This window comes from Pelobates fuscus, chromosome 4 (assembly GCF_036172605.1).
Source record: "Pelobates fuscus isolate aPelFus1 chromosome 4, aPelFus1.pri, whole genome shotgun sequence".
NCBI classification, from domain to species: domain Eukaryota; kingdom Metazoa; phylum Chordata; class Amphibia; order Anura; family Pelobatidae; genus Pelobates; species Pelobates fuscus.
Genome location: NC_086320.1, coordinates 339676298 through 339703507, shown reverse-complemented (window position 1 = coordinate 339703507; position 27210 = coordinate 339676298). Strand labels below are relative to the sequence as shown.

The 27210-nt window shown below is 38.2% G+C and overlaps 1 protein-coding gene across 3 annotated transcripts in view; it reads left to right on the top strand.

Annotated features, from left to right (window-relative positions):
• Nucleotides 1-27210, top strand: part of CDK14 (cyclin dependent kinase 14) — a 528056-nt gene that overhangs the window by 341966 nt on the left and 158880 nt on the right. For all 3 annotated transcript variants that reach the window (XM_063452462.1, XM_063452461.1, XM_063452463.1), the window contains one exon: nucleotides 17403-17466. In XM_063452462.1, coding sequence (XP_063308532.1) covers nucleotides 17403-17466 — 64 coding nt within the window. The remainder of the gene's footprint in view (nucleotides 1-17402; nucleotides 17467-27210) is intronic.

Here is a 27210-nt window from a genome sequence, read left to right as displayed (position 1 = left end):
TGCACTCATACACACACACACATACGCACACACTGCATTCATTATACACACACTGTAAATAAATATTCAATTAATATATTTTTTTAGGATCTAATTTTATTTAGAAATTTACCAGTAGCTGCTGCATTTCCCACCCTAGTCTTATACTCGAGTCAATAAATTTTCCCAGTTTTTTGGGATAAAATTAGGGGCCTCGGCTTATATTCGGGTCGGCTTATACTCGAGTATATACGGTAAATTAAAACATGGTATGTTTTCCTTTTATGGTCACTGCTGAATAACATTCTAATGTATCACCATTTAACATTCTTCTTTGACATCCATCCATCAATTTTTTAGTGTCATTCAGAGTAACATCAGATAAATGGAGGGATGATGTGAGTGAGAAAGACATGGTTACAATAAAATCAGTGTGAAGCGTTAAGGTTATTGTGAAGCGTTCAGCAGCATCTTCTATATAGAAGTCACATTTGATCTTTTTTTTTCTTACTCATTCGTATGCTCCAAAGGACCTTTTATTTTGAACCGTCTTTGTCCTGTAGGACTGTGGTCTCATGCATCGATTTTCAATCAGATAGCAGTAGACATGTAGCACCGCTCATCTACAAATGGGAAATGATATTTATGGAAGCAGGATTTCAAATGGGAATACAAAACGCACACAGCTTAACAGCTTATATATATATATATATATATATATATATATATATATGAAACCAGGGGGCTGTATTGTATGTGTATGTGTGTATATATATATATATATATATATATATATATATATATATATAAACCAAAAAATTGAGAGCACTCAAGATCTTGATAAAGACCGCAAGACGGTCGAAACGTTGATTTTCAAGCTTTATATTTAATATAGAATTTATTTTAAAAAAAACACTGAGTGCTCTCAATTTTTTGGTTTACATATTTGCACGGTGAGGCACCTGGTCATTTCTGGAGGTGTTCTAAATTTTGCTGGGGAAGAGTGCCAGAGATTTTTCAATTTAATATATATATATATTTACATGTGTGTAGCTCTAATTTGTCTAACAAAGTATTCTGCTGGGTTCATATAGACCATTTTTATGCACTGTTGATCGATCATTGGGGTTGGTATTTCAGTTTGCATCCTCTTTTATTAATTTCCTTTTTATTACCCATTCCTTTTTCCTTGTTTTATTTTTTGTTTTGTTTTTTAAATCTCTACATATACAGTATCTCACAAAAGTGAACACACCTCTCACATTTTTATAAATATTTTATTATATCTTTTCATGTGACAACACTGAAGAAATGACACTCCGCTACAATGTAAAGTAGTAAGTGTACAGCCTGTAAAACTGTGTGAATTTGCTGTCCCCTTAAAATAACTCAACACACAGCCATTAATGTCTAAACCATTGGCAACAAAAGTGAGTACACCCCTAAGTGGAAATGTCCAAAGTAGGCCCAATTAGCAATTTTCCCTCCCCAGTGTCATGTGACTCATTAGTGTTACAAGGTCTCAGGTGTGAATAGGGAACAAGTGTGTGTAATTTGGTGTTATCACTCTCTCAAACTGGTCACTGGAAGTTCAACATGGCACCTCATGGCAAAGAACTCTCTGAGGATCTGAAAAAAAGAATTGTTGCTCTACATAAAGATGGCCTATGCTATAAGAAGATTGCCAAGACCCTGAAACTGAGCTGCAGCACGGTGGGCAAGACCATACAGCGGTTTCAAAGAACAGGTTCCACTCAGAACAGGCCTCGCCATGGTCGACCAAAGAAGTTGAGTGCACGTGCTTAGCATCATATCCAGAGGTTGTCTTTGGAAAATAGACGTATGAGTGCTGCCAGCATTGAAGGGGTGGAGGGTCAGCCTGTCAGTGCTCAGACCATACGCTGCACACTGCATCAAATTGGTCTGCATGACTGTCGGCCCAGTAGGAAGCCTCTTCTAAAAATGATGCACAAAGAAGCCCACAAACAGTTTGCTGAAGACAAGCAGACTAAGGACATGGATTACTGGAACCATGTCCTGTGGTCCTATGAGACAAAGATAAACTTATTTGGTTCAGATGGTGTCAAGCGTGTGTGGCGGCAACCAGGTGAGGAGTACAAAGCAAGTGTGTCTTACCTACAGTCAAGCTTGGTGGTGGGAGTGTCATGGTCTGGGCCTGCATGAGTGCTGCCGGCTGTCAGGAATAGGGGGAATCCTAACACAGAGTGTAAGTAAAGTAGTAACGTACCGGACCTTAGAATGGCCGGACTGATGTTACTGAGAGAAAGAGAATAAACAGGACGAGCCAAGGTCAGGGAAGCCAGAGGTAGGACAAAATGAGAATAACAAGCCGGGTCAATCGGATACCAGAGAGAAGAATAGTCAAGACAAGCCAAAGTTCAAAACCAGAAAATATACCAAGAATATAACGCGCTATCAGGACTAAGAGGAACCACAACAGGGCAAAGATCCTAACTCATGGGAGCCTTTTTATATTGTGACTGGATCTGTCTGGGATGATAACCATGCCCCCAAAACATAATTTTTCGGACGTTTGGGTGATTAACAACGTCATTTGGCTCCGCCCCTTTTCCGCAGCATTTTGACTCTGCCCCTTTTTCACGTCATAAAAGGGGGCGGGGCTATCACGGCTGGCGCAAAAATGACTTTCGTTGCTGGAAGATTGCCAGGTCATGTCCCCAGAGTCCTGCAGATGAACTCCACTGTGACCAGACTCCTGAGTCTCTACAAAATGTACCCTGACAGTGGCATTGGGGAGCTATAGTTCATTGAGGGAACCATGAATGCCAACATGTACTGTGACATACTGAAGTCCAGCAAGATCCCCTCGCTTCGGAGACTGGGCTGCAACTCACTTTTGTGAGATACTGTATGTTCTTCACCTGACTGATATTTTGAGATGCTTTTTTATTATAATTGTTTGGAATTTCTGCTCTATTTAAATTTAATTCATGGAAAAAAAAAGTTTAAATTACTTTTTTAATTAATGATTTTAAGTTTCAGATGAACTCACTCTAGGTCTTTTCCTGACAGTTACGTGCAGTCTGTCAGACTTTGCAGCTCTCTTTTATTCCTGATCAGAAAAGCTCTGGTGGCATTAAGATTCTATATCAAAATAACACATTGAGAGACCAGAGCAGTGGCCTCCTGTGAGCAGGTTACTATGGTATTTCGGGATCCTTTTGATTAATATTTTATTTGGAATGAGGTGGCACCAGCAAATGTAACCTTTCCCTCTGCTAGGCGGGTGATAGCCAGAAATATATTTCTGAAGGTTACATTTCACAAATGGTTACTTTATAGGGGAAATTCCATGAGTTCCTTCAAGTGTATATTTCTAAAGGATTTTAATAGCATTATAATGGAATAAATTAAGTCGAAATGGTTGCATATGCTTTATAACGTAGTTTAACAATTACATACTCTGGGGAAGAGATTTTCATGTCCGTACAATTATAAATAATGAGTGCTCATTTTCTTTATTGGGTCCTTTATTTGGCAATGTAAAAAATTTAATTATGCACACCTTTATTTATTCCAGCGTTGTTCTGTTCTTGCCAGAGCAGCTGCTCTTACCACTGTATGATCATCAGTGGTGAGGATCTTGATGGAACCCAATGCTTCTCGAAAGCATTGGGTCTGTACCACACATTGGTGGTAATTGCAGCACTGTGCCAATCAGATACTTTTTACAGAGAAGGGTCATTACAAAACTTAACACCGTTACTGTCATGCTGGATGAGATGACGCCAAACGTGGCACTTAGAAGTAGTTGATATGGGAGATAATATGAGCATGTAGAACATGTCTGATATAAGCTAGGTTTTCAAGATGAATGAGGCAGAATTTGGAGATTCACTGCATGTTAGATGTTTGGAATGTAAGAGTTGTTGGAGTCACTAAGGACTTTGAAGCTGTGTGGTGGACTTAATGGTAGCACCATTGGGTGGGCAAGATACTCTTGATGGAGAAACAAGAAGAAGTTATTTTTTTCAGATATTACATTTGAGAACGTGAGCAGTCATCCACTCACAGATGTAGGAAAAGCAGCTGCTGACTTGATTAAGGAGAGGCCAGGGTTAGAGAGGCAGATCTGGTTCTTCTTGTCATAAAAATGGTATTGAAAATAAAAATAATCCGGTCACCCAGTGAGGGGTAGACTTCAAACAAAGGTAAACTCTGTATGGAGCACCAGCAGAAACAGGCAGTGATATGCGATAGAAGGAAACCGTAAAAGAGCACTTGGAAAGTGCTACCTCCTTCTTCGTTTGGGCTTGTAGGTACCTGCTGAAAAGTCCCCCAATATGAGAGGATGGGGGTTGGAGTGAGAGGGGGTGTAGCCCTTTTGGTCCGGTCAGTTGGTTTGGGGAATTGACATTATGAAAGGACATGAGTGGCAGACAGCAGCACTGTTGCCTGCTTATCTTTCTGCTCCCCTATCCCTGTTAAGCTCTTCTCTCCACTGCTTAGTTTTTTACCAATATGTATTCAGCTTCTCTGAATTTAATTGATATAATTAAGAAATTCGGATGAACCAAATTGATTTAATAACAATATCCATTTCTCTCAAATAAGTATTTAATTTTGCACATACCAAACAAATTACACTTTCGTCTGTGCACAATTCTAATTACATTTCTGAGCATTATATTTTATTTTAAGCAATTTAACTACAATTGGAACTGGAAACATTTTTCCAAACTTACAGGTATCTTTTTAAAAAATTAGTAGTTTCGACATTTACAGTTTTACACCAGCCTCAGTGACCAATTTGGCTTTTAGAAGTGGGCATGTTGTAAGCAACCTGTATGAACTGTGTCTGCTTGAAAAACTGCACATATAGAGATATCTGTCTCACATACGACTTAGGCAGCCTAGAACTCCTTGTTACTTCTGTGCAAAAATGACATTTGTCATCACTATACCGCACACTGCCAACAGGTGTAATTAACTCCTTCACTTGAAGTCAGCTCTGTGACCTGCAAGAGGAAGCTTGTATTTTCCCTCCCTTCCTCCACCGATCCCTTCCAACCCTGCCCGCCTCAATATTCTACATTAGTCCATATGCTCGGAGATTGGAAAAGAAGAGGGAGTATGTGACTGTCACTGAACATGACAACAGACTGGGCATGGGCACAAGCAAGGAATCCCTGTGATGGGTTCCAGGTTAATGTATTCTTATTGAACAGGTTTTTTAATAAAAAAAAAAAAAAAAAGGGTGGTGTGGGGGGCGCAACGAAAGTCACTACTGCTCCATAGGGCATTATAAATAAATAATAAAACATTTTTTTTTAGTAAAAGGGGTTATAGTAAGGTTTAAATTTGTAGCCCGTCATACTACGCCAAACACAAAACAGACTGTTGAAATGAATTGTTCACTTGAGCCTACACTGCCCTGGCACAGCTGATAGTCAGAAAAAGATACGTAGGATGATATATCGAAGAGGTGTGTACAGAAAATAAGCAGAACTGTACACTTTGATTATGACCTGCTTTGTAGAAACTGTCTGGAGGATAATGTATAAATAAACACAATTCAAATCTTGCAAATCAAAAGGTCTTTGAGCATCCAAACTAACTAATCTGTCCTGTGAATAAGTCTGGTTTTGTGCCTCAGTGTCCCTTTAATAATGAAATATAAAATGATACCTCAGGCATTTTTGTACAACCGGTGGCCCTTGGGCCTTCAAAACCACAAACTATTTAAATATTCCACTGACTGTCTGTGTTTCTATCCTTGTGTAAAAACACACACTGAAATGTAAGTGAGTCATGTTTCTAGCTGGTTCTAAAGTCAAAAAGTTTTGATACTGTATTAATCTTAATGACAGCAAGTTTTCAGACCAGCTGTGTTCTGCCTTTGCCCCTGGTGCTGTGTCACTTTGCCCAAGGCAGACACTAATGATGAGAGCAATGTTCTATATAATAAGGTAGTATACAGCGTACATGGTCTGTCTTCTCCCACTGCTGTCAGGTCTATCTCAAGTTGTGTATGCAAATTATACCTAGATTGGGAATGTGAATAAATGAATGAAGCATATGATAACAAAGTTTTGTCGGTTCTATAAAGTAATAGTAATGTTTTAAGTGATAAAGTGAGAAGCATCAGGTAACCCTACAATATTTTTTCAAATTACTCCCTCTTAAATAATCCATTTAAATGTAATGTTTATAGTGAATACAAATTATAAAATATTTGTTGGAGCATATACAATCATGCACTACACGGAATTTTTAAGGGCTCATTTCTAGCCTTGTTCGTAAATAACTGACACAAGCTGTCGTCGTTTACAACAGCAAATAGTTAGTAGTTACTGGTTATTTCCAAGTGGATTCTAATTACCTTGTTGATATTTTTTCTGGCTGACCAGAGTCATGTCTGCTCACAAAGATACCGGCCACTCGAGTTAGAGCCACTTGCTGGTAAAGCATAGAAAAACATGTAAGTTGTCACCATAGCAATTACACCTTGCCAGTAAGAAAAGCTCACCTTAAACAGGTATACTTCCCCCTGTGATTGGCCTTAGGAGGAGATTGCAACAGTGTATATAATGTACAAAGCTGGAAGAAATGGGGCTAAATAATAATCCTCTCATCAGGTATTGAAAGGAAATATATGTAAAAAAAAAACAAAAAACTTATCCTTAGCATATGACAGTATCCCTCAGCCATAAATATCTGGCTATATAGATCTATCCAGAGAGACTCTGTTTTTCCTCTTCTCTTCTCTTCTGTTTTTAAATTAATTTTTTTACATTTACTTCATTTAAAAAAACAAAAAACCCTCTGCTTTATTCCAGTGCCGCACTGGTCTGCTGACCCTGGCTCCATCCATGCTCTGCCCCTTTGGTTGGCTGCGATCATCAAATCCTATAGGAAAGCAAAACACCACACTGGCCAATTAGCATCTCCTCATAAGGATGCATTGATTCAATCTCTATGGGGATAGCTCAGCTCCTCCATGCAGAGCGTGGAGCTGCTGAATGTGCAGTACTGACCCAGGAAGCACTTCTAGTGGCCATCTAAGGTACTGCCACTGGAGGTGTCCCATGGGAGCAATGTAAACATTACCTTTTCTCTGGAAAGGTAGTGTTTACAGCAAAAAGCATGCAGGAACATACTGTAGTCACCAGAACAACTACATTAAGTGGTAGAACAGTGTCCCTTTAATTTTGTTTTCATCATGGCTGTAACCCAAACCATTCAGATTATGATATTAATGACATGAAATAAAGGCAACATTTACTGCAGCATAAATATATAGCAACAGGGTTATGGCATCAATGAGGCCACATTTCTGAGACTGACATTAGAATTCGGATATTCTTGATAGGAATTGTAACTGTGCTAAAGATAAGCAGTTTGGTTTACATTAAAACATTAGTAATAAGTTAAGGAGTAAGGGTTTAGAAGTTTAAGAATCAAACTTCAAGGGATCGAATTAAGGTATTACGAAAGCTATATTAAGAGGTAAGAGGATTTGAAAAACAATTTTGCAACATCCGTGTATGTGGTTCATCTGTTCACATTTGTGTCCATTGTGTTTAATACAGCGGCGGAACTAATTGTGGAGGCCCATCGGGTGTCCCTCATCATTGGCGCCAACTAATAGGCACCACTGAACAGGGGTCTGGTCTAGTACAGAATTTTTTTCCAGGGCTGCTTCTCATTCCCAGTCCGGCCCTGGTTTTAAGGTAGAGGTGTGTTTGTGTATGGTGTCGCCATTTGATTGCAGTGCTGTATTTGTATGTAGTGTTGGTGTTTGAATGCTCAGATGCAAGCACATATATACATACACTACCACTCACACACCGATACACACACACATACTGATACACACACTCACACACACACATACAGACACATAACTGCGCCGTGAGCTGCGGCCCGCAGGCCGGTGCGCACTAGGCAGCCACACACCGGCCTTCTTGTATGCCAGCCCACTGGGAAATTTCCTGGTATCCCGGTGGTCCAGTCCGGCCCTGATTGAAACACAAACACTACATACAAATACACCCCTGCATTCAAACAACAAAACTTCATACAAAGACAAAGTGCATTTAAACTGTACTACACACAAATACACAACATTCACACATACCTATACCATTCAAAAATATATATACATTCAAACACACAGACACTGCTCACAAATGCAGTCCTGCAAAGATGGACAACGCGTAAATCCCCAGCTGGCAAAAATGTATCATGGGATTTGTACAACAGTTGAGGATCTATCTTTTGGCCTCTGAATTTCTTGCACCAATGCCTTCTCTGTTTTACTTTCAACGCTGGTTCAATAAATGGGATAATAAAATATCAGCTACAAAATGTCCTAAGTCATTGAAACAAATCAGTTGATGCACGACTTTATGTATTATTATTTTTTTTTTACAAATGTCCCCTTTTCCCCCCATAATTTACCATACATTGTTCTTTATCTATTTCTCTTTTCCTTGACCTTATTATGGTTCACCCTCAATAAAACTGGTGTACAATATTGTTAGTCCTTTTATTTTGACTGTGTTAATATCAATGGAGCTAATAAAGTCATAAAAAAAAAAAAAAAGTCTGCAGAGTTTTAAGAATACTTGCAGGAGGTTAAGCGGGCCTGATTTTGAGTGCTGCTCTCTGTCTGACCTATAGGATTTAAGCGGTCGTGGGAAACAGACAATACATTGTTTGAGACATACTTTTCTGCTATGTTTGGTTCATTACCCTCTGTATATTTTTTCTCTGATACACAATTAAATACCATAGAGAGAAGTGATGAAGATAAATGAGTTTTCAATGTACCTTTTTTTTTTTTTTTTTTTTTTTTAAGAGCAAAAAAAAGACTGGTATAAAAATCGTATATTCTGGACCCCAAAGATCTAGCAATCTAGACGTTTTCCAAGTTCACTGTGGGTCTGGGTTTCTGCCAGTCCAGATGGTTTTGGCAATAGCATACTTTATATGACTGGAACTAAATTCTATTTTCTACAACTGTTCTTCTACAGCGAAATTGAAAAGGTAATCCAGATGTGCAGGTCTCCAGGTTTTACACAGTTCTGATAAAGAACTTGCCAGACACTAACAGTTTGTTACACGGACCAGCATTACTCCCTTCCTTCAGGGTGTGCACATATTGCTGTTATTGCCTTGCGGTAAAACCATATGTTCATCTATAGACTTTATGTATTGAAATCTAGTAAGAAAACATGAGTAATCTTCAATTATTTTATTCTATATTTTGTGTTTTAGGGAAAAAAATGCACAAGCTATTTAGTAATTTTCAAACTGTACAAAAGATCTTATTATTAAGATTATTCACATGTGATAGTTTAACATCACACTCCTGCTTATTTTGAATGACTGCCAGGGTGCTTGGAATGAAATGATATAAGCAGTCCATTTCTGCCATCTGCTGGTGATTCTTAAGTATCGCACAATTTAAATTGATGTATACAATGTTTCTTATACATACCATTCCTTAAATAGACATACATCCACCACTTTCCAGAGCTGTGCTTCCGAGATTGGTCATTGCCGTATGTAAGAGAGAGAGCATGTTTCTAATCATTCTGTAAATACTTTTTGCATTCAGTGTTCTGAGGTTTTTGTCACTATTGGTGCTTCTAAATCTTTCACTTTTCGATGCTGAAGTTAACACTTCTAAATGTATGTTGGTTGTTCTCGAGGTAAAGTAACACATCTGCTTCTCCATTTAACCCCTTCTTGGAAAGGCAAATCTCATTATATCATATGGTAGGACGTTAAGGGGTCTTGTGGATCTAACGTTATAACTGAGATTTAAAGCCTGGGATGTGAGTTTCCATTTATCTAGCTTAACCTGTTCTGCTACTAAGGGCTGACTTGCTTAACCCTTTATGGACGGAGACGATTGTGAACAAAATCAAAACCTAGAATTGGATTTATGTGTTTGTTTAACCAAAATTTAAGTTATGTTTTTTTTTTTAACCTAAGGGTAAGGGTTTATTTTTATCTTACACATTCAGTGTGAATAAAGGAAAAAAGTAATTTTCTCTATTTTTGGTTTATAATAATTTTTACACATCCAGTGGAGCAAAAAGAGCCTTAACCCCTTAAGGACCAAACTTCGGGAATAACAGGGAATCATGACATGTCACACATGTCATGTGTCCTTAAGGGGTTAAACAGATTCACATATCAGTCCTAAATGTTAAATGCCTCATGTCTAGAATTAAAATAAAATTGTGCTAATTGACGGTTAATGCTACCCTATACCAACCGGATCCCTGACCCTATGCTTACACTAACTCTAACCATGTACCTTACCTCTAACCTTAGCCCTAAACTATCGCTAACTCTAAAACAACGTTAGCCTTAACACAGCATGAACCCTTACCTTAACCTACCCCTGCAGGGGTGGATCTAGAACCTTATCTCGGGAGGGGCACTGGTAGAATATTTAAAGAAACAACCCAGACACAATAACCACCACAGCTCTCTGTAGTAATTATGCTGCCAGGAGTGCCATGGTGCACTTTCAGGGAATAGGGACAGTAGTAGGGAATAGGGGCATTAGTGTGTGTGTGTGTGTGAGGGGTGCAATATGTGTGGAATGCAGTGTGTGTGTATAGGGATGCAGTATGTGTATGACGCAGGAGGGGTGTAGTGTGTGTATGGGGGTGCAGTGTGTTTGTGGGGGGTATAGTGTGTGTATTGGGGGCAGTGTATGTGTGTGTATTGGGGCAGTTGGTGTGTGAGGGGTGCAGTGTGTGTGTAATGGAAGTCAGTGTGTGTGTGTGTGTGTGTGTGTGTGTGTGTAAGGGGGGCAGTGTGTATGTATTGGGGGCAGTGCTGTGTATGTATTGGGGGCAGTGTGTGTGTGTGTGTATTGGGGCAGTGTGTGTGTGTGTATTGGGGCAGTGTGTGTGTGTATTGGGGGCAGTGGTGTGTGAGTATTGGGGGCAGCGTGTGTGTATTGGGGTGCAGCGTGTTTGTGTATGTACTTGGGGCAGTGTGTGTATGTATTGAGAGGCAGTTTGTGTGTGGGGAGTTATTGGGATTGGGGGGGGGGGGCAGATAAATATATACTTTCTTTAAAAATGTAAATAAATTATTTTGAAATTCCCCCTCCCTTCTTACCTTTGCTGAGGGACGGGGAATATTTCCTGAAATCCCTTGTAGTCCGGTGGAGAATCCCTGATGGTCCAAGTGGTGAGAGTGAACTCTAGCCTTCAGCTCCCGAGGCTAGAGTTCACTCTCATGAGAACCGGAGCGTTGTCATGGTAACCGCAACAACGCTTTGTGTTCATGAGAGGAGGACCCTGATCACTGATCTTTCTCACCGGTCCTTGAAGGCACCCAGCAGGGCTGTAAAGGGAGAGCAAGGCCCTGTTGTTTCTCAGGGGGAGAGGCAATTGCTCCGTTGCCCCCCTTGGATCTGCCAGTGCCCCTATAGAGACCATCTGCTCATATCAGTACTGCTATCACCAGATTGGTTTCCTAGCTAAACCCATAGAGATATCTCTGTAATGCTGAAACTGAAGCATGCTGATTACACTGAGATTGGTGTTGGGCAGCTGGCAAAGCCCAGCACCGAACACAATTGGCATGGAGCCATGCTGGGAGATCCCTAGGGTTTGTTCAGACACTGGAGGTCATCCCTGAGTATCTCCCATCCCAGAATTAATGCAGCTGAGCATGAGTGCGCAGCCATGGTTTTCTAAGTGAATTTAAAGGGCTATATGCAGCATTCACTATGCTCCATACAGCTCACTGGTTAGACTGGGGCCCCAGGCTGAAGATGTGTCTCCCATTTGTGAGCAGGGATTTAACCTAGCAACAGGCATTTAAATGTTGTAAAGCACTGCTCAATTTGAGCGCTGCATGCAGTGCTTATGTTAGTCTAGGCCCAGTAAAAATGGACACAGCTGACTGCGGGAATCTCCAGGTATGCCATGGATATAACCCTGCTCACACCACATTGCAGTCAATAGGAATTTAACTCTGCTCACACCATGTTCAAGCAATTGGTGGGTGGGAGGGAGAGGGACCCTCCAGTGCCAGGAAAACGGATTGTTTTCCTGGCACTGGAGTTTCCGTTTAAGTTGCTATGCACTAGAGGGCAGTCTCTATATAAAACATACAGATCCATCAATGGCATAAAGCCTTTCCCAACTTTTCCTGTGTGAACATCAGCACGTTTGTACGTTAGTATTTTTAAATCTGGCCTTTATTTGATCTTTAGCTTTAATTGGGTATACTTTCCAAATCTTCCAGATCTGTCAAGACATTCTTAATTTTGAACCTCTAGTCTATTGTTCTTAATTTTTTTTCTTGAACTCTCACTTTAGATATCACAAAGAAGAGTCTCCAAAAGCACAATTATTAAATGCACTTTTACTTCACAAAGTCAATGCAAAGCACTTCTGCGTTGCCACACAGGCATACCTCTACTCCAGCCCTGCTTCTCTCCCACCTGGATTTTATACCTCGAACAGTTGTTCCATTTCTCTCAATGTCAGAATGTGGATGACATGCACTGCCAATATGGACACCTGGGAGACTAACTTAATTTATTTTCCCTGACCAGAATTTATGTCTGATTGGTTTGACTCATATGAGGAGGTTACAATGCAGTTATGTTCTCCAGCAATGAACCTGTGAAGAACCAGACAATGATTAGGCATAACATGAGAAAGGAGGATACTGGACATATAGAAAGGAGAAAAATTAGTGAGATTCCAATCAATGGGGGACCAGGGCATGGTCAGTATAGAATATGAACCATTGACTTGCTGGCAGGACCAGTGGATGGCTGACACATATGGCAGTTTCTGGTTGGCTTGGCATATAGAGCAGTGGAAGGTTGGTACTGGCTGGGGGTTTAATCAGAATTGCTGTGACTGTTGAGCATATTGTGTATCCTTGATATGCTCAACAGCCACAGGAATTCTTCTGGAACCACCACCCATTGCCACCATTCCACTGCTCTATATGCCAAGCCAACCAGAAATTGCCACATGTTGTGAAGAAAAAAAAGAGCAGTGACTGGCAAGGTTGGATTTACATCACAAGCGCCTGTAGGCACCACATTCTCAAGTGCCCTTCCCCCAAACCTCCCCTTCCATGCTATTACAAATACTTGACCTTTTAAATATGACAAGAAATGTGTGCGCATGTACAGCAGTCTGTAAATGTCTGAGTGCATGTCTCTGTGTAAGTATGTCTAAGTGTGTCAGTTTGTGTTTGTGTACAGTGTGTTGAGCAGTATGTGTGTGTGGGTATCAGTGTGATTATTAGTGTGTGTGTAAACGTGTGGGTAGTAGTTGTATCTCTAGAATGCTGGGAATAACCCACAAAGACATTATGGGATATTATAGGCACCAAAACAACTTTTGCTTAATAAATCAGTTTTGGTGTGTAGGTCATGCCCCTCCAGTCTCACTGCTCAAATACCTCTTTTTAAATTGAGTGCTTAGCCTATTATATATGACAACTCTTTAATTGTACTGAAATACATTGTCTGCCATAGGGATCAATCTCGAAAAGTTAATTTTTTTAGTTATTTGCTCTATTCTTGTCTTTATACACTGTTTAAATAAATAAGTACAAGGCAGAATTATTAGACTAAGCGGTCAATACACAAGTAATAGGGGTATATTATCTAAGTTGGGATTCCCTTCCTCCTCATTTTCCTTTTTGTTTAAATGTTGGCTGGCTAGTTGCAGTAAGTGCAGCAGTGTGTGTGGACAGTGTGGGTAACGGTGTGTGTGAGCCTTTGATTTCTGAGTTGTCCACGTCCTCTCCCTCCTTCCTCCTGCAGATCACTGTATTCCATCAGATGGGGCAAGATCGCTGTGTTCCATCTGAGGGGGCGGGGCCAGGCAACATTGCGGTGTTCATTCTAAAGGGGCGGGGCCAGGCAAGATCAGGCTCCTCAGACCGAATCTAGTGACCTCAGAGTCCTGCAACCATCAAACACAGGACAGGAGTTAGGAAGGGAATTTTAACACCACAGCAGGCTCTCCCGACAGGATAGGTGCCTACTCTACCTGATGGTAAATCCGGCCCTGGTGACTGGGGAAACAAATTATCTGATAATGAGGAAGGGATGTAGAACCTGCCTGTCCATAAACCCCACTGTACTTTTCTTCTCCTCTAGTCCTCGCTTCCTATAACAAATGTCAGACCAGAGCTGAAACCAAGAGGTGAAAATTTCAGTGGCCAGTTGCAAAAAATTAAAAATTCATTTTAGTCACGTTAACTGTGAAAAAGATATACTGGCTGTAGAAGCTAATGCCCCTATTCCAGCAATCTCAATGGAGATCCGGTTGCTGTAGATAGATGGCAGGTAGAATAAATGCTTTGAGGAAGGTAAATAATTCCATATTTTATCTGGATCTTAAAGACGTATAAAATGTTTCATGTCTCACTTAGCATGTCCTGCACAACTGTAGATGTTGTATGACTACAACATCTTTGATTTTAAAACCCAAACCCTTGCCCTTGATAAAAAAAAAAAACTTCTGTCACTTATATAATTCCAGTGCCGATGTCCCTCGGCGCTGGTTCAGGCTATGCCTCCGTTCCTCCACGGGGACCTAATACGCATGCGCAGAGATTATATAATGCTTTCCTAAGGGGTTTTGGGTGACGTTGGATGTCTTCATGCATAGTGCGAGGATGTCCAGCATCAGGCGACTAAAAGTCGCTTAACGAACTGGAATTCCTTCTAGTGGCTCTATAGGTGGAGTTAACCCTGGCAGGCAATTATTTCAGTTTATTAAAAAGTTAAGGGACCTGGGACACTGCACCCAGACCACTTAAATGTGCTGAAGTGATCTGGGTGCCTACAGTGCCCCTTTAATGATATGTCAGTATTATTCTATTAGCTATTCAAGAATGAATATTGAGGTGTATTACACAATGTCAATTTAGAGCATAAAATCTAAAAAAATAAAAAAAAACAAGCAATGTCAAATAATGAACCATATTAATAACACATTGACTTATTCAGAAACCAGAACAGGTTCCCCCTTTCCACTACCACCAATCACAAATACATGTCATGTATTAAACTCATAACATTCTGCAAAGTATCATAAAAACCTGCCAATTATTTTTTCTATTCCATTTCTTGAATTACCCAATATGTATTTTTATGAAGTGTTGCTGCCTGCACAACCTCCATAGGCTATTTGAATTAAACTCAAAATCTAGCCTTAAAGAAAGTTTTGCAAATGTGTCTTAGAAATTTTCTGGGGTGCTATGATGTGAAAAATGCTTGCTTGGCAGGGCCTGTGATGTGCAGAGTCTGTTCATGTTCTATAAACTGATTCACAGCCACATCACTTCGTTACAAACCTGTGCACCACATTTTCTCATTAGAAGGCAGATCCTAGTGATGACATATAGAAATATCCATACAGCTTTCTTAGCCAGGCACACTACATCATTGTTATGGATTGTGTGCAAACAGCCCAGGAAATTAACTTAGAACTATTGTAAAAGCAAACATTTCTTGTGATGTGCTATCACTGATATAGCATTGAGAAAGTATTGGGTTTTTTTAAATTTTGACTTTAAGACAATAAGATTATCTTTGTAAAACTATTATTTGAATTGTAGGAATGTTGTGTGTGTATGTGTATCGGTTTTAAATAGTATTAGTAACTGTTAAATTAAGATATATAAAGATATTATAGAAAGAAAGTTAAAGGAACGCTATAGTGTCAGGAATACAAATGTGTATTTCTCGCATTATAGTATTGCAAGAATAATTTAGGTGACCTTATTTTAAAATAATATTAAATTTACCTTTTTTCACACACTGCACCAGTTATGTCATGGCTGGCCCAACAACGCCTCTTTGACTGAGATCATCAGATTTGATGATCTCAGCCAATCCTATGTTTTCCCATTGTAAAGCATTGGGAGGCTATTGCCCTTATGCAGCAAAACGTCACACTGCGCCAATCAGCATCTCCTTATAGAGATGCATTGTATCAATGCACCTCTATGGGAAACGTGCAGTGCTGAATGTGCAGCACAGGCCCAGGAAGCACCTCTAGTGGTTGTTTAAGTGAGGTGTTCCTGGGCAATAATGTAATCATTGCCTTTTCAATGAAAAGACAGTGTTTACATTAAAAAGCCTACAGTGACAGGTTATAGACACCAAAACAACTACATCCCTTTAGAGAGGAAGTTCCAACGTGGAATTGCAATGGTATCCTACACAAGTACTGCCCCCTGTCACCCTTTCCACTAGAGTCAGTCTGGAAATTAATTTCAGTGCAGGAAGGGAAGCCCAAAAATCTAGTTATCTAAAAACACACAAAATTACGAGACTACCAGTACATACATGATAAATTGCGGCTCTTGCTAGGTACAAGCTAAGAATCGAGAATCAAGAAACAGTTATTAGCTCACCAAGTGAACTGGGAGATGATGAAATCCAGTTATTACTTTTAGAAATACTGCAAATGTTTTAGGCAGATGTTAAAAAAAATTAGCAAAGTAGGAATTATGTCAAAAATAGAAATGTTAACCGTTTATTATTACTATTTTTTTTTTTTATCAATTAATAAAATGCAAAGTGAGTGAACAGAAATCTATATCAGGCCAATAGATGGCATAACCACTATTTGCCTTCATTGTTTTATACCTGTCTAAAATGTTTGCACACTGGTGTAAATATACACGTAAAGGAAAGTGTTAGGTGCTCACTATGGTATTCAGCATAGGATAATTATGGGCAGCAGTAACCAATACAAGGATTCCCAAACCTTGTAAGTGATACAGGGTTAGAGAAAGTGGGGATTATACCACCCATGCTGTACACACTAGAGCAAGTTCTGCTCTAGTAAATGTGAGTACATTACTTTATTCTCTTTTTTAACACTAAATAGTACTTACTTCACCATTGGAGTACTCTTTTATGTTTTTACATATGACCTGCATACTGCATCTTATTTGATATACCAGAGACGTCTATATCTGCATATATCCTTAGACGGGGATTGTTCCATCCATGCACATTACAGCTGAGCTCTAAGTTAGCTCTAACAAATGTGAGTGACATGACATAAGATTATTTCAGTATCCACTCACTGGACATACCATATTGCACTATTGTATTTCTTTGTCTTTTTGTCTTTGAGGTCAATTGTGTGTATAACGTCAAAAAGATTTGTGTACGTATATACCCTTTGTGTAAATATACACGTTTGTGATGGCTGTACATTGAGAGATTTTGAGGGTTGTAAATAAAAAGGAATTGCTCAAAATGTGTAATAATCATCATGAAAACTGATGAAATATTCATGGCTGCATTCCTGATTTTTATGACTTTGAGACCATAGCAAAAGTTTTTCTACATTACTAGAGTTTACTAGATGGTTAATATGGAACAAATGTGTGTTTCGTTACAGATTCTGGGGACACCAAATGAAGAAACATGGCCTGGAGTACATTCATTGCAACATTTTAAACTAGGTAATGTCTACTGTTTGTACAACATTGATGTAGTTCATTAATCTGTTTGCAAAGCACCCAACATTTCAAATGAATGAGGGACACATTAAATTTAGGGGTATGAGTGGGGGTGTGAAGAGGGGCAGGGCTGTTCTGAGGAATGTTAGGTGACAATAACATTTTGTGCAACTAAAATGTAATTTAGAATAAGAACAATGTATCTTCTTTACACAGACGGATTTCTAAACACATCTATTGTAGTTTATAGATACATTACCATACATATCATTGCTGTGGAGCTCTGTTTTACACTCACACGCAAACAGTATGAAGCTCCAAGAAAAGAGAGACATTCGAATAGAAAAGAGGGACAGAGGAATTGGGTCCAGTAGTAGGGACTGTCTCTCTTACATAAGGACACTTAGGAGGTATGTGTTTGCAGCCGCTAGGGTTTATTCACTAAATTAGTTACTTACAGTCAAGCTAGCCAAGCTATTGGAGATATATTCATCTTTATAATGCAAATTCACATTCCAACATTTTGAAAATTTTAGAAAGATAAATGAAGTCTAATCTATGTAAATCGTATAGGTTTTAAGATTTCCCCCTCCTTGGGAGGTAGAAGATCTGTCTGAAAATGTTTAAACTATAGTTTTGTAAAGTCTTGTTGCTGTTTTCCAGCTCGGGATTTTGAGTGTGAATGCACATACTGTATAAATGATCAGAGACAGACCTTTAAATATTCCTGTATAAATGATTACCTTGTATATTTTCCATCCTTACACTAAACTTGCTGGCAGCGGGACACAACGTTAGTTGGAGATATTTAATGCGGAAGCGATGTGCTTTAACATAGGCTATATTTTGTTCCTGGGATTAGATCTAGTAATTTAACATATTTAAACAGAAAGCTTTCCATGTGGATAAAAATTATTCTTGAAAGAGCTGCAGGAATCAAAGCACCCTTTATGGAACAGAGAGAAGAGAATGTGACCCGAGTCAGTTTGATTCATATATATATATATTTATTTTATTTCATAAAAACTTTGACTAACATTGCGGATTTGGCTTTTCATGTAGATTTGTGGTATCTGCGCGATTTAACAAGATAAATGGAATTCTGCATCGGCTCTCCCAATATTTCCAAGTTTGTATTGGGTTTTAGCTTAATAAATATGAACATGCCTGCTGGCCTCACATGCTCACCAATATCTTTTCTTAATTAACTTTGTAAAAAAATAAAATAAATAAATAAATAAACTGCACATTTTAAAACAAAGACGCAAAATTAGAAAATGTTGTTTTTTGTGTTAACCCCCTGTAAGCCATGTAACGAGGAACCAAAAGATGTAAATGTGAAAGTAGGTTCCTAAATGAAGGGCAAGGAGGACAAATTAGATAAACATCTGGATGTGTCTAGCACACCTGACAAGCCCGTAGCCGCACATGTACCTTGCACATTAAGTCCATCTCCTCTTCCCATGTTGATAACACACATATTGTGTTTTTTGTGCTACTTGAAATAAACGGTTTGTGAAAGAGAAGAGCACTGTGTGTCTAGGCAGGTGAAGCCCCTTGATACATTTGTAACTAGTACTGCAGGGGAACAGACAGGGGGCCCTCTATTAGACTCTGTTTCTGCAAAGTAACTGGCTTTGCTTTAGAACGTTGTATTTCTGTAATGTGAACGTTTGTTTGTTTTGTATTTTTGTTTTGCAACTGCTACTTCTACAAATGACACAAGACAATCAGCAATGCAGATGTAGCAGCAGTGCATCCACTATACTGTTCAAACTATTTACTTAGGGATTTATGAACTAAACAGTAAGTTGTTGTGAATTGTGATTTGTTATTCAGTTTTTGGTCAATCTCTCTTTTATTGAGGCTGTTAAGAGTAAATAACAGAATAATAAAAAGGGATTCATAGTAGATGAACATGTCATATATGCGATACAAATGCATTATAAAGCAAACACCTATGTAGGCGATGTATTCTTGTTATTAGAATTATTACTAATTATTAATTTAAATTCAGTTAATTTTATTTAAATATTTCTACTCACCACAACTTAATTGATTAGTTAATAAACCCCTAAATTACGCTCATCCAATGAGATTCTTAATGAACATATGTGGCCCTAGCAAGTACAAAGTACTTTATTAATTGGAAAATGAGACCTTTATGGAACACGATGTTGCTATTACATCCATTGCCATCATTCAAGCACTTGAAAGAATTCTGTATACTACCATGGAACCAGTACCTCTTTCCAACCGAGAAATTGTTTTTAAATCAAATATACCTTTTTCTTTGTATAAAAAGTACATAATTTATTCCACAAGGTGGCAGCAGAGCCATTAGTTTGAATGTGCCCATGCCACATTATTTTATAACCCTCCGTTACCCTTTTCTGTCTGTCAGTGGGCGATCTTGTGAATTACAAAAGATCATTTGTTTTGCAATGTCTGTATTTTTTATACTCCAGATACACTGGGGTGCTGGGGATTTATTCACTAAACCAGTGATTGTGGTGAAGTAACATGAGAATTTTTAATTTTGGGGGGGTTATCAGTTTGATTACTAATATTTTTCAAATTCGCTTGTTCATTATTCCTAAAGCTTAGTGAATAATTTCCATTATAACTTCTCAATATCAGAATCATTGCATTAGTTGGTTGGAAACCATCGACACATTCTATAATATAATATTAAAACACTTAGCACATACGTTAAAGTTGGACAGAAACATGACACGCACAGGCCTTTTTGTTGTATCTATGTGATTTTCTTTTTTTTTTTTCTTCTACTATGTAAGTAGTTTTTGTTTACAAGAGTTTCCATTCAATTTCTTTTCCCCCCCCTGACGTACCTCCAGGTGGATTCAGGTCTTTCTATAATGTTTTTCTATTTCCCTTTCAGAACTGTTTACATAGTAAGTTTTATTATTCTTTTATTAAGTGATACATTTACATTAAGTGCTATAATTGTGCGTTCACTTAGGATTTTCAAAGCCCTCCACCGTTTACTGGAAGTCTTTAAGGGAAGCTAAAATCAGCAGTCAGTCCCTGCGGTCTATTTTTCCTTTTTTTCATATTTTTTTTTAATGTCTTGAATAGTCCGATTCAGGGCTTGGTTTAATTTCTTCCAGTCAATTCTCTTCTGGGAGTATTCACAGAATTGCAGTAACCTGCAAAATGTATAAACTAAAAAAAAAAGTCATTATTTTTGCGACCACGCCATTCACCTCGTATGCACATATGGAATGTTTATTATTTTAATAATAAAAGGTTTTTCATGACTAAAGCCGTGGACATACCCTTATGGAATAACTATGCCCTAAGAATATAAGCCAGCAAAATATTATAAATGAATCTATTTTTCTTATCCATGCATTTCCAGACATGATCATGCTTGCCAAATTGTCTACTCCATTTTTATTGTCAGCCGTGATCGCTCGCGCGTCTTGTATTTTTAACTTTCTGTTTATCAGAGGATTGCTAAATTGTACAACTTGTTACAGAGCTGAGTTGAAGAGTTGGAGGTCAATGAAACTCCCATTGTGGCTAGCCAACAGCTAATGATTACAGTTGAAGTACCAGAATTATCCTGCTACTCTGTATAAAAACCTATAAAATAGACTAAGAACAAGGGAATCAGTCATTGAACAGTGGCTGAAAACAACTTTTTAGAGAAATACTTGTTCTGGCAAAAGGGTTGAAAGTCTATTGTCAACTGTCCACATATCACTGTTTAGTATATACACCCCAAATGCGCTAATACATAAAGCATTTGAAGTTTAATTTAAAAAAAATAAATACAAATTTAAGCAAAATAACAAGAAATCATGTGTTTAGGATGTAGCACTAAGAGGAAGATGTGCATGTATTATCTCCATTTGTTCATCTGCTAAAGCAGGTTGATATGTGTGAAGATTTAATAATCCTCACGATTGATGGTATTTAAAGATCTAAGCATCATGAGAAGCAGGTTGGTTAGTCAAAAGCACAATAATAGGCTGTCCAGGTTACTTGGTGGGATGTTCAAGAACAGTCAGCTATGTAAATGAAGATTTGGTTGGTGTATCTGGGAGTGAGATTGCAAACAAATTTCACATAATAGGGGGCATAAAGACATCCATAAGAAACTTCTAATTTGTCACCATACTAATGTTTTATTTGAATAAACCATTAGGACTTCAAGTGCTAATTAAAATATAGGTAGGCAGCTGGAACTACTAGAGTCAAAGTCTCTTCTTTCTGGTAGTAGGTATGGTAGTACGGTAGTAGCACCTTTTGATTGTACTCTGGTCCAAGTGACAGCCAGTGAATATGAATTTTTTGGAGCTTTCAACTAGCTCCAAGTATTTCCGCTTGGGCGGTATGATCCCCCGCCTGTGGATATACTGGTCCTTTGAAGTCTTTTATAGATAGTATGTTCGGATTTGATCGCCGGTAGGGGTGTGTATAGATTAAAACTTGGTAGTGATGGGTCACCGATTATGTGAAAAGAGTGAAACAGCCAATAGTGCTTACTGATAAAAAGCAGTAATATAAAAGAAATAAAAAGAGGGGTACTCGCAAAAGGAGAGCAAAATGTAGGTTTTGCTCAATCCTGAAGGTGCAGCTGGTATAATCCTCTCCAAAAATGTAAAAGGTGGAGTCCTCTCTGTAAAATCTTGTTATTTATTAGAAAATAAAAACATAAAAGGAAAGGAGCGGGGACCCACCGAAGGGCAGGCTATTTCAACTGCTGCCCATTCTCAGTATTCTCTTGCGCTCTGTTTTTTGCTCTCCGCAAGTTTAAAGGGTAATCCAGACATGGACCCCTTGCTCACGATGCCTAGAGAGACATCAGCTATGCCTCACTGATGATGCCTAGCAAGGCTGAAACCATCGTCTGGGGTTGCTGTGTCTCTCGTGCAAAGGGAACTTGCAGGCATTTTGGATCTGGACTGCCCGTATGGGTGGGACCAGTCTGATATGTTTGAGAGATGTTCTCCCTGCAATGGCACAAGATGAGCTAAAACCAGCTTGAGATCTGAGCGGGGACCCACCGAAGAGCAGACTATTTACGCTGCTGCCCGTTCTCAGTATTCTCTTGCGCTCTGTTTTTTGCATACCACAGAAGAGGCTTCACTCACTGTGTTCAACTTAAAGCAGTTTTATTGGCTCATCATGTGCACAGCAATGTTTCGACCTCCACTGAGGTCCTTGTCAACCTAAATCGTTGACATACATTTAAATTTAAAACAGAGAACCATATGTAAAAATTAATACAAATTAGAGGTTATTTCCAATGTTCTATTTATTGGAGGAATTCACAGAAAAGTGACAGTTACACTTTTTAAAACATTTGCCATGTCTTGTATCACTAACAGAATTACTAAAATAGGTTAGTTATAAACCCACCCACCCGTGCTGTTCCTACTTTGACTTAAAAGCTTTTAAGTGGAATTTGCAGTAAGGTTCATATATGAGCACACATCTCAATATCCCTGTATGTGCAAATTTATGAATACTTGGAGAATATTTAAGGAACATGTAAACATAGCAAGCATGGTGGGCTAAAGGTTTGCTGCTTATACATTAGTAAAAGCTAGTCATTGTAGGAAAGCAAATCTCCCTAGGGCTGACAGAGGAACAGAATAAAATTAAGGAAATTAAATTCTATACATGGTTGCCAAAAGAACGCCATGGGAATAGATAAAAGTTTTAGAGTTGATGTGATCAATGTGTTTCATACTCCTCCAAAAATTTAAAGAGTTAAGGATACATTGAAAAGGATGAATCCACTCTTTTTGAGTCTTCCGATCCCACACTAGCTCTGGAAAAACTCACCACCAAGAGGAAAAAGCAGAGGTTTGTATATGTAACACCAGTTTGATAACTGTGTAAGCATATTCACTGCCAGAAAAGTTAATTTTCAGATGTTTAAATGACAAGACTTCCCAGATTGACATTTTATTTGGCTGAAGCGGACCTAAAAATCCTTCACTTGTTAAACTGATGTATGTATCAGAATGTATGTCTTCCAAGTGGAAATCAGAGTAAAAATGTGTATAGACAACCTGACCACTGTAGTCGGTGGTGGTTAAGGTCCAAGTCCAAGGACGCACACAAATGTTTCTGGAACACTTTATATTTAGGAGGTGTGGCCAGGGGCAGGGCTTGTTTAGACATTATAGATGCCTTCATGACCTATTGATATCCATTTACGAGCTGAAAACATAGCATAGAACAACACAAAGTACCCTATTTACATATTGATGCTCAACATTTATTGTAGTTTAGAGCTAGATTACTGTGTGTTTTATTGTTTTCAGGTTTGTATCTACTATTTGGAGCTCTTAGGAAAGAAGGACATTAGGATAGAAAAGAGGGAATTGAGCATAAAAAAATAGGAACTGCCCTTCATAAAAATGGATCTTGGTTTGTCTCAGCTACTCTGTTCTCTGTATCCCTGACATTGGCTTGTTTATTGATTTAGTGTATCTCCGTTGCCCTTGACCTTGGCCTGTTATTGTACATTCCTATATTTTGTTCTTTGAACATTAAGCCTGGTCACTGTAAGGTCCGGTGATACCAACTGCTATCTACTGTTTTTCCTGTACTTGTGTGACTTACTTCTGTGTGTTGGGTTATCTATCCTGACAGTTGCCAATGCTTGCATATGTTGTGTTTAGATTGTTCTGTTTAATATACAGACCAAGTTTTATATTTATTATGATTTCAAAGGTTTTACTGGGTTACTGCCCTGTTTTTGTCTTCCGTTAATACATTATTATTTGTCATCTGAGTCATTTCACCTAGCCCAGCTTCACTAATCCACACAATAAAAATTTAAATATCCATATTAAAAGAAAAATAGGCACAAAACTCAAGTAGACTTGAATTCAGTACTATTTCTCCTGGCCTAATAAGTTTGTTTTTCAATTCTCATCATTATAATATATGAATTTAGGCATTGTAGAGTTGCCATGAAATTAAAATTAGCAATCATGTTAACAGACTTTGGAAAATACAAATTGGCAGAATTTTTTTGGGGGGGAATAATACGTGACAACAAATGCAGCAAATTTGCACTTAAAAAAATTAAATAAAAATAAATGTCACCATAAGAAAGACCCTTAACCCCTTAAGACCGGAGGGCATACAATTACGCCCTATTTTAAGCGGCTCTAAACGCCGCCGGGCATAATTGTACGCCCTCCGTTTTTTTCTTACTCACCCGGTCGCTTACGATCCCACGCCGGCGATCGCGGTTGGGGGGACTCCCAGGGAGCCCCCCGCTGCACGTCCGCCCTCCAGCAGCCCCCCCCCGGCCATGTGAGAGTGAGGTCCTTGTGAGGACCTCACAATCACATGGCCGGGTTAGCTGCCTGGTGCATTGCCAGCAGGGGGACTGCCTGTAATCACAGGTAGTCCCCCTGCTGGCTAGAAATAAAATAAAATTAAGTTAAGAAAGTGTAAAAAGAAAAAATATATACAGTGGAACCTCGGTTTACGAATTTAATGCGTTCTCCGGGATGTTTCTTATTGCGAAAAATGTGTAAACCGAAACGCAATTTCCCATAGGAATGCATTGAAAACCAATTAATACGTTCTGGGGGTCAGAAAAAAGTCAAAATGAGCAGGCATAGGAACCAACCCACATTGCGGAACACACAATAAAAGGCATGCAATCGACGAAGCTCAGCTCCCTACCTTTCCACAGCTTGAGAAATGCACCAAAAAATCCCAAAACAAACACAAACAATTTCCAGAATGGCTCCAAAACTCGATGCAAAAACCGCTACAACACCTCCACACTCGACGCCACGTGCTACCCTCAGGCTCCAGCATGCAGGGGGCGGAGCTATAAACCTCCCAGGTGCAATGCATCCTGGGGAAACTTGCTTTGTATTGCAAAAAAAATGTGTAAACCGAGGCATTATTTTCAATGGATTTTCATTTGTAAACCGAAAATGATGTTAACCGAGGCGTTTGTAAACCGAGGTCCCACTGTACTTAGATCGTATATATATATATATATTTATATATATATATATATACGATCTAAGTATATATATATACACATATACACACACACATACACTGTCTAGGTGTATTTTACTATTAATATATATATATAATTATATATATATATTTATATATATTAATATCAAATTACACGTAGACTGATACTGATTAAATATATATATATATATAATTATTGTTTTATATTTATATATAATATAAAAAAAATATGTAAATACGTAAAAATAAATAAATAAATAATTAAAAATATATAGATGTGTGTTATTTCGTTCTAACTGTATTGTGATATTAATATATATATATATTTATATATATATCAAAATACCAGTAGAACGAAAATATATATTTATCTATATACATAAATATATACGTATATATCACTAAATATATACCTATATATAAATAAAAATATTTTAAAAAAATTATATATATACATATATATATATATATATATATATACACATATGTGTACATATATACATATATTAATTCTACACATATATTTATGTAATATTTTTACATAATTAGGTATCCTAATTAATTACAATTAGACGGACTTGCCTGACCACTAATGCCGAAAGTATAGGGAATTTAATTTGCTAGCACTATATTTCACCCTATAACTTTCCAAGACACCATAAAACCTGTACATGGGGGGTACTGTTTTACTTGGGAGACTTCGCTGAACACAAATATTAGTGTTTCAAAATAGTAAAATATATTATATATATATATAACAATGATATCGCCAGTAAAAGTGAAGTTTTTTGCATTTTTCACACACAAACAGCACTTACACGGACAATATTATTGCTGTGATACTTTTTACTGTTTTGAAACACAAATATTTGTGTTCAGCGAAGTCTCCCGAGTACAACAGTACCCCTCATGTACAGGTTGTATGGTGTTTTCAAAAGTTACAGCGTCAAATATAAGGCTTGTGTTTCATTTTTTTCACATTAAAATTCGCCAGATTGCTTACGTTGCCTTTGTGACCCTATGGTAGCCCAATAATGAAAAGTACCCCTATGATGGCATACTATTTGCAATAGTAGACAACCCAAGGTATTGCAAATGGGGTATGTCCAGTCTTTTTAGTAGACACTTAGTCACAAACACTGGCCAAAATTGGCGTTTTTTGCATTTTTCACACACAAACAAATATACTAAAGCTAACTTTGGCCAGTGTTTGTGACCAAATGGCTACTAAAAAAGACTGGACATACCCCATTTGCAATACCTTGGGTTCTCTACAATTGCAAATGGTATGCCATTATGGGTGTAAATTTAATTCCTGGGCTACTATACAGTCTCAAAGGCAACGTAACCAATCTGGCAAATTTCAATTTCAAATGTAACACGCTATATTTGACCCTGTAACTTCCCAAAACATCATAAAACCTGTACATAGGGGGTACTGATTTACACATGAGACTTTGCTGAATACAAATATGTGTATTTTATTGCAGTAAAAGCAAACAGTATTATGACATTGACAGTTAAAATGTCATGTAGAACTACAAAAATAAAAATAAATCTTATTTTCTTCCATTTTTTTCATATAAAATTATGTTTCATAGCTAAATATTTGATATTGTTTCCCCTGAATAAAATGATATATAATAAGGGGGGGGTGCATTTAATATGAAAGAGGTGAATTACGGTTGGACAGACATATAGAGCAAATGCCAGGTTTTGTTTACGTTTTGTTCTGTCTCAGTCCTTAAG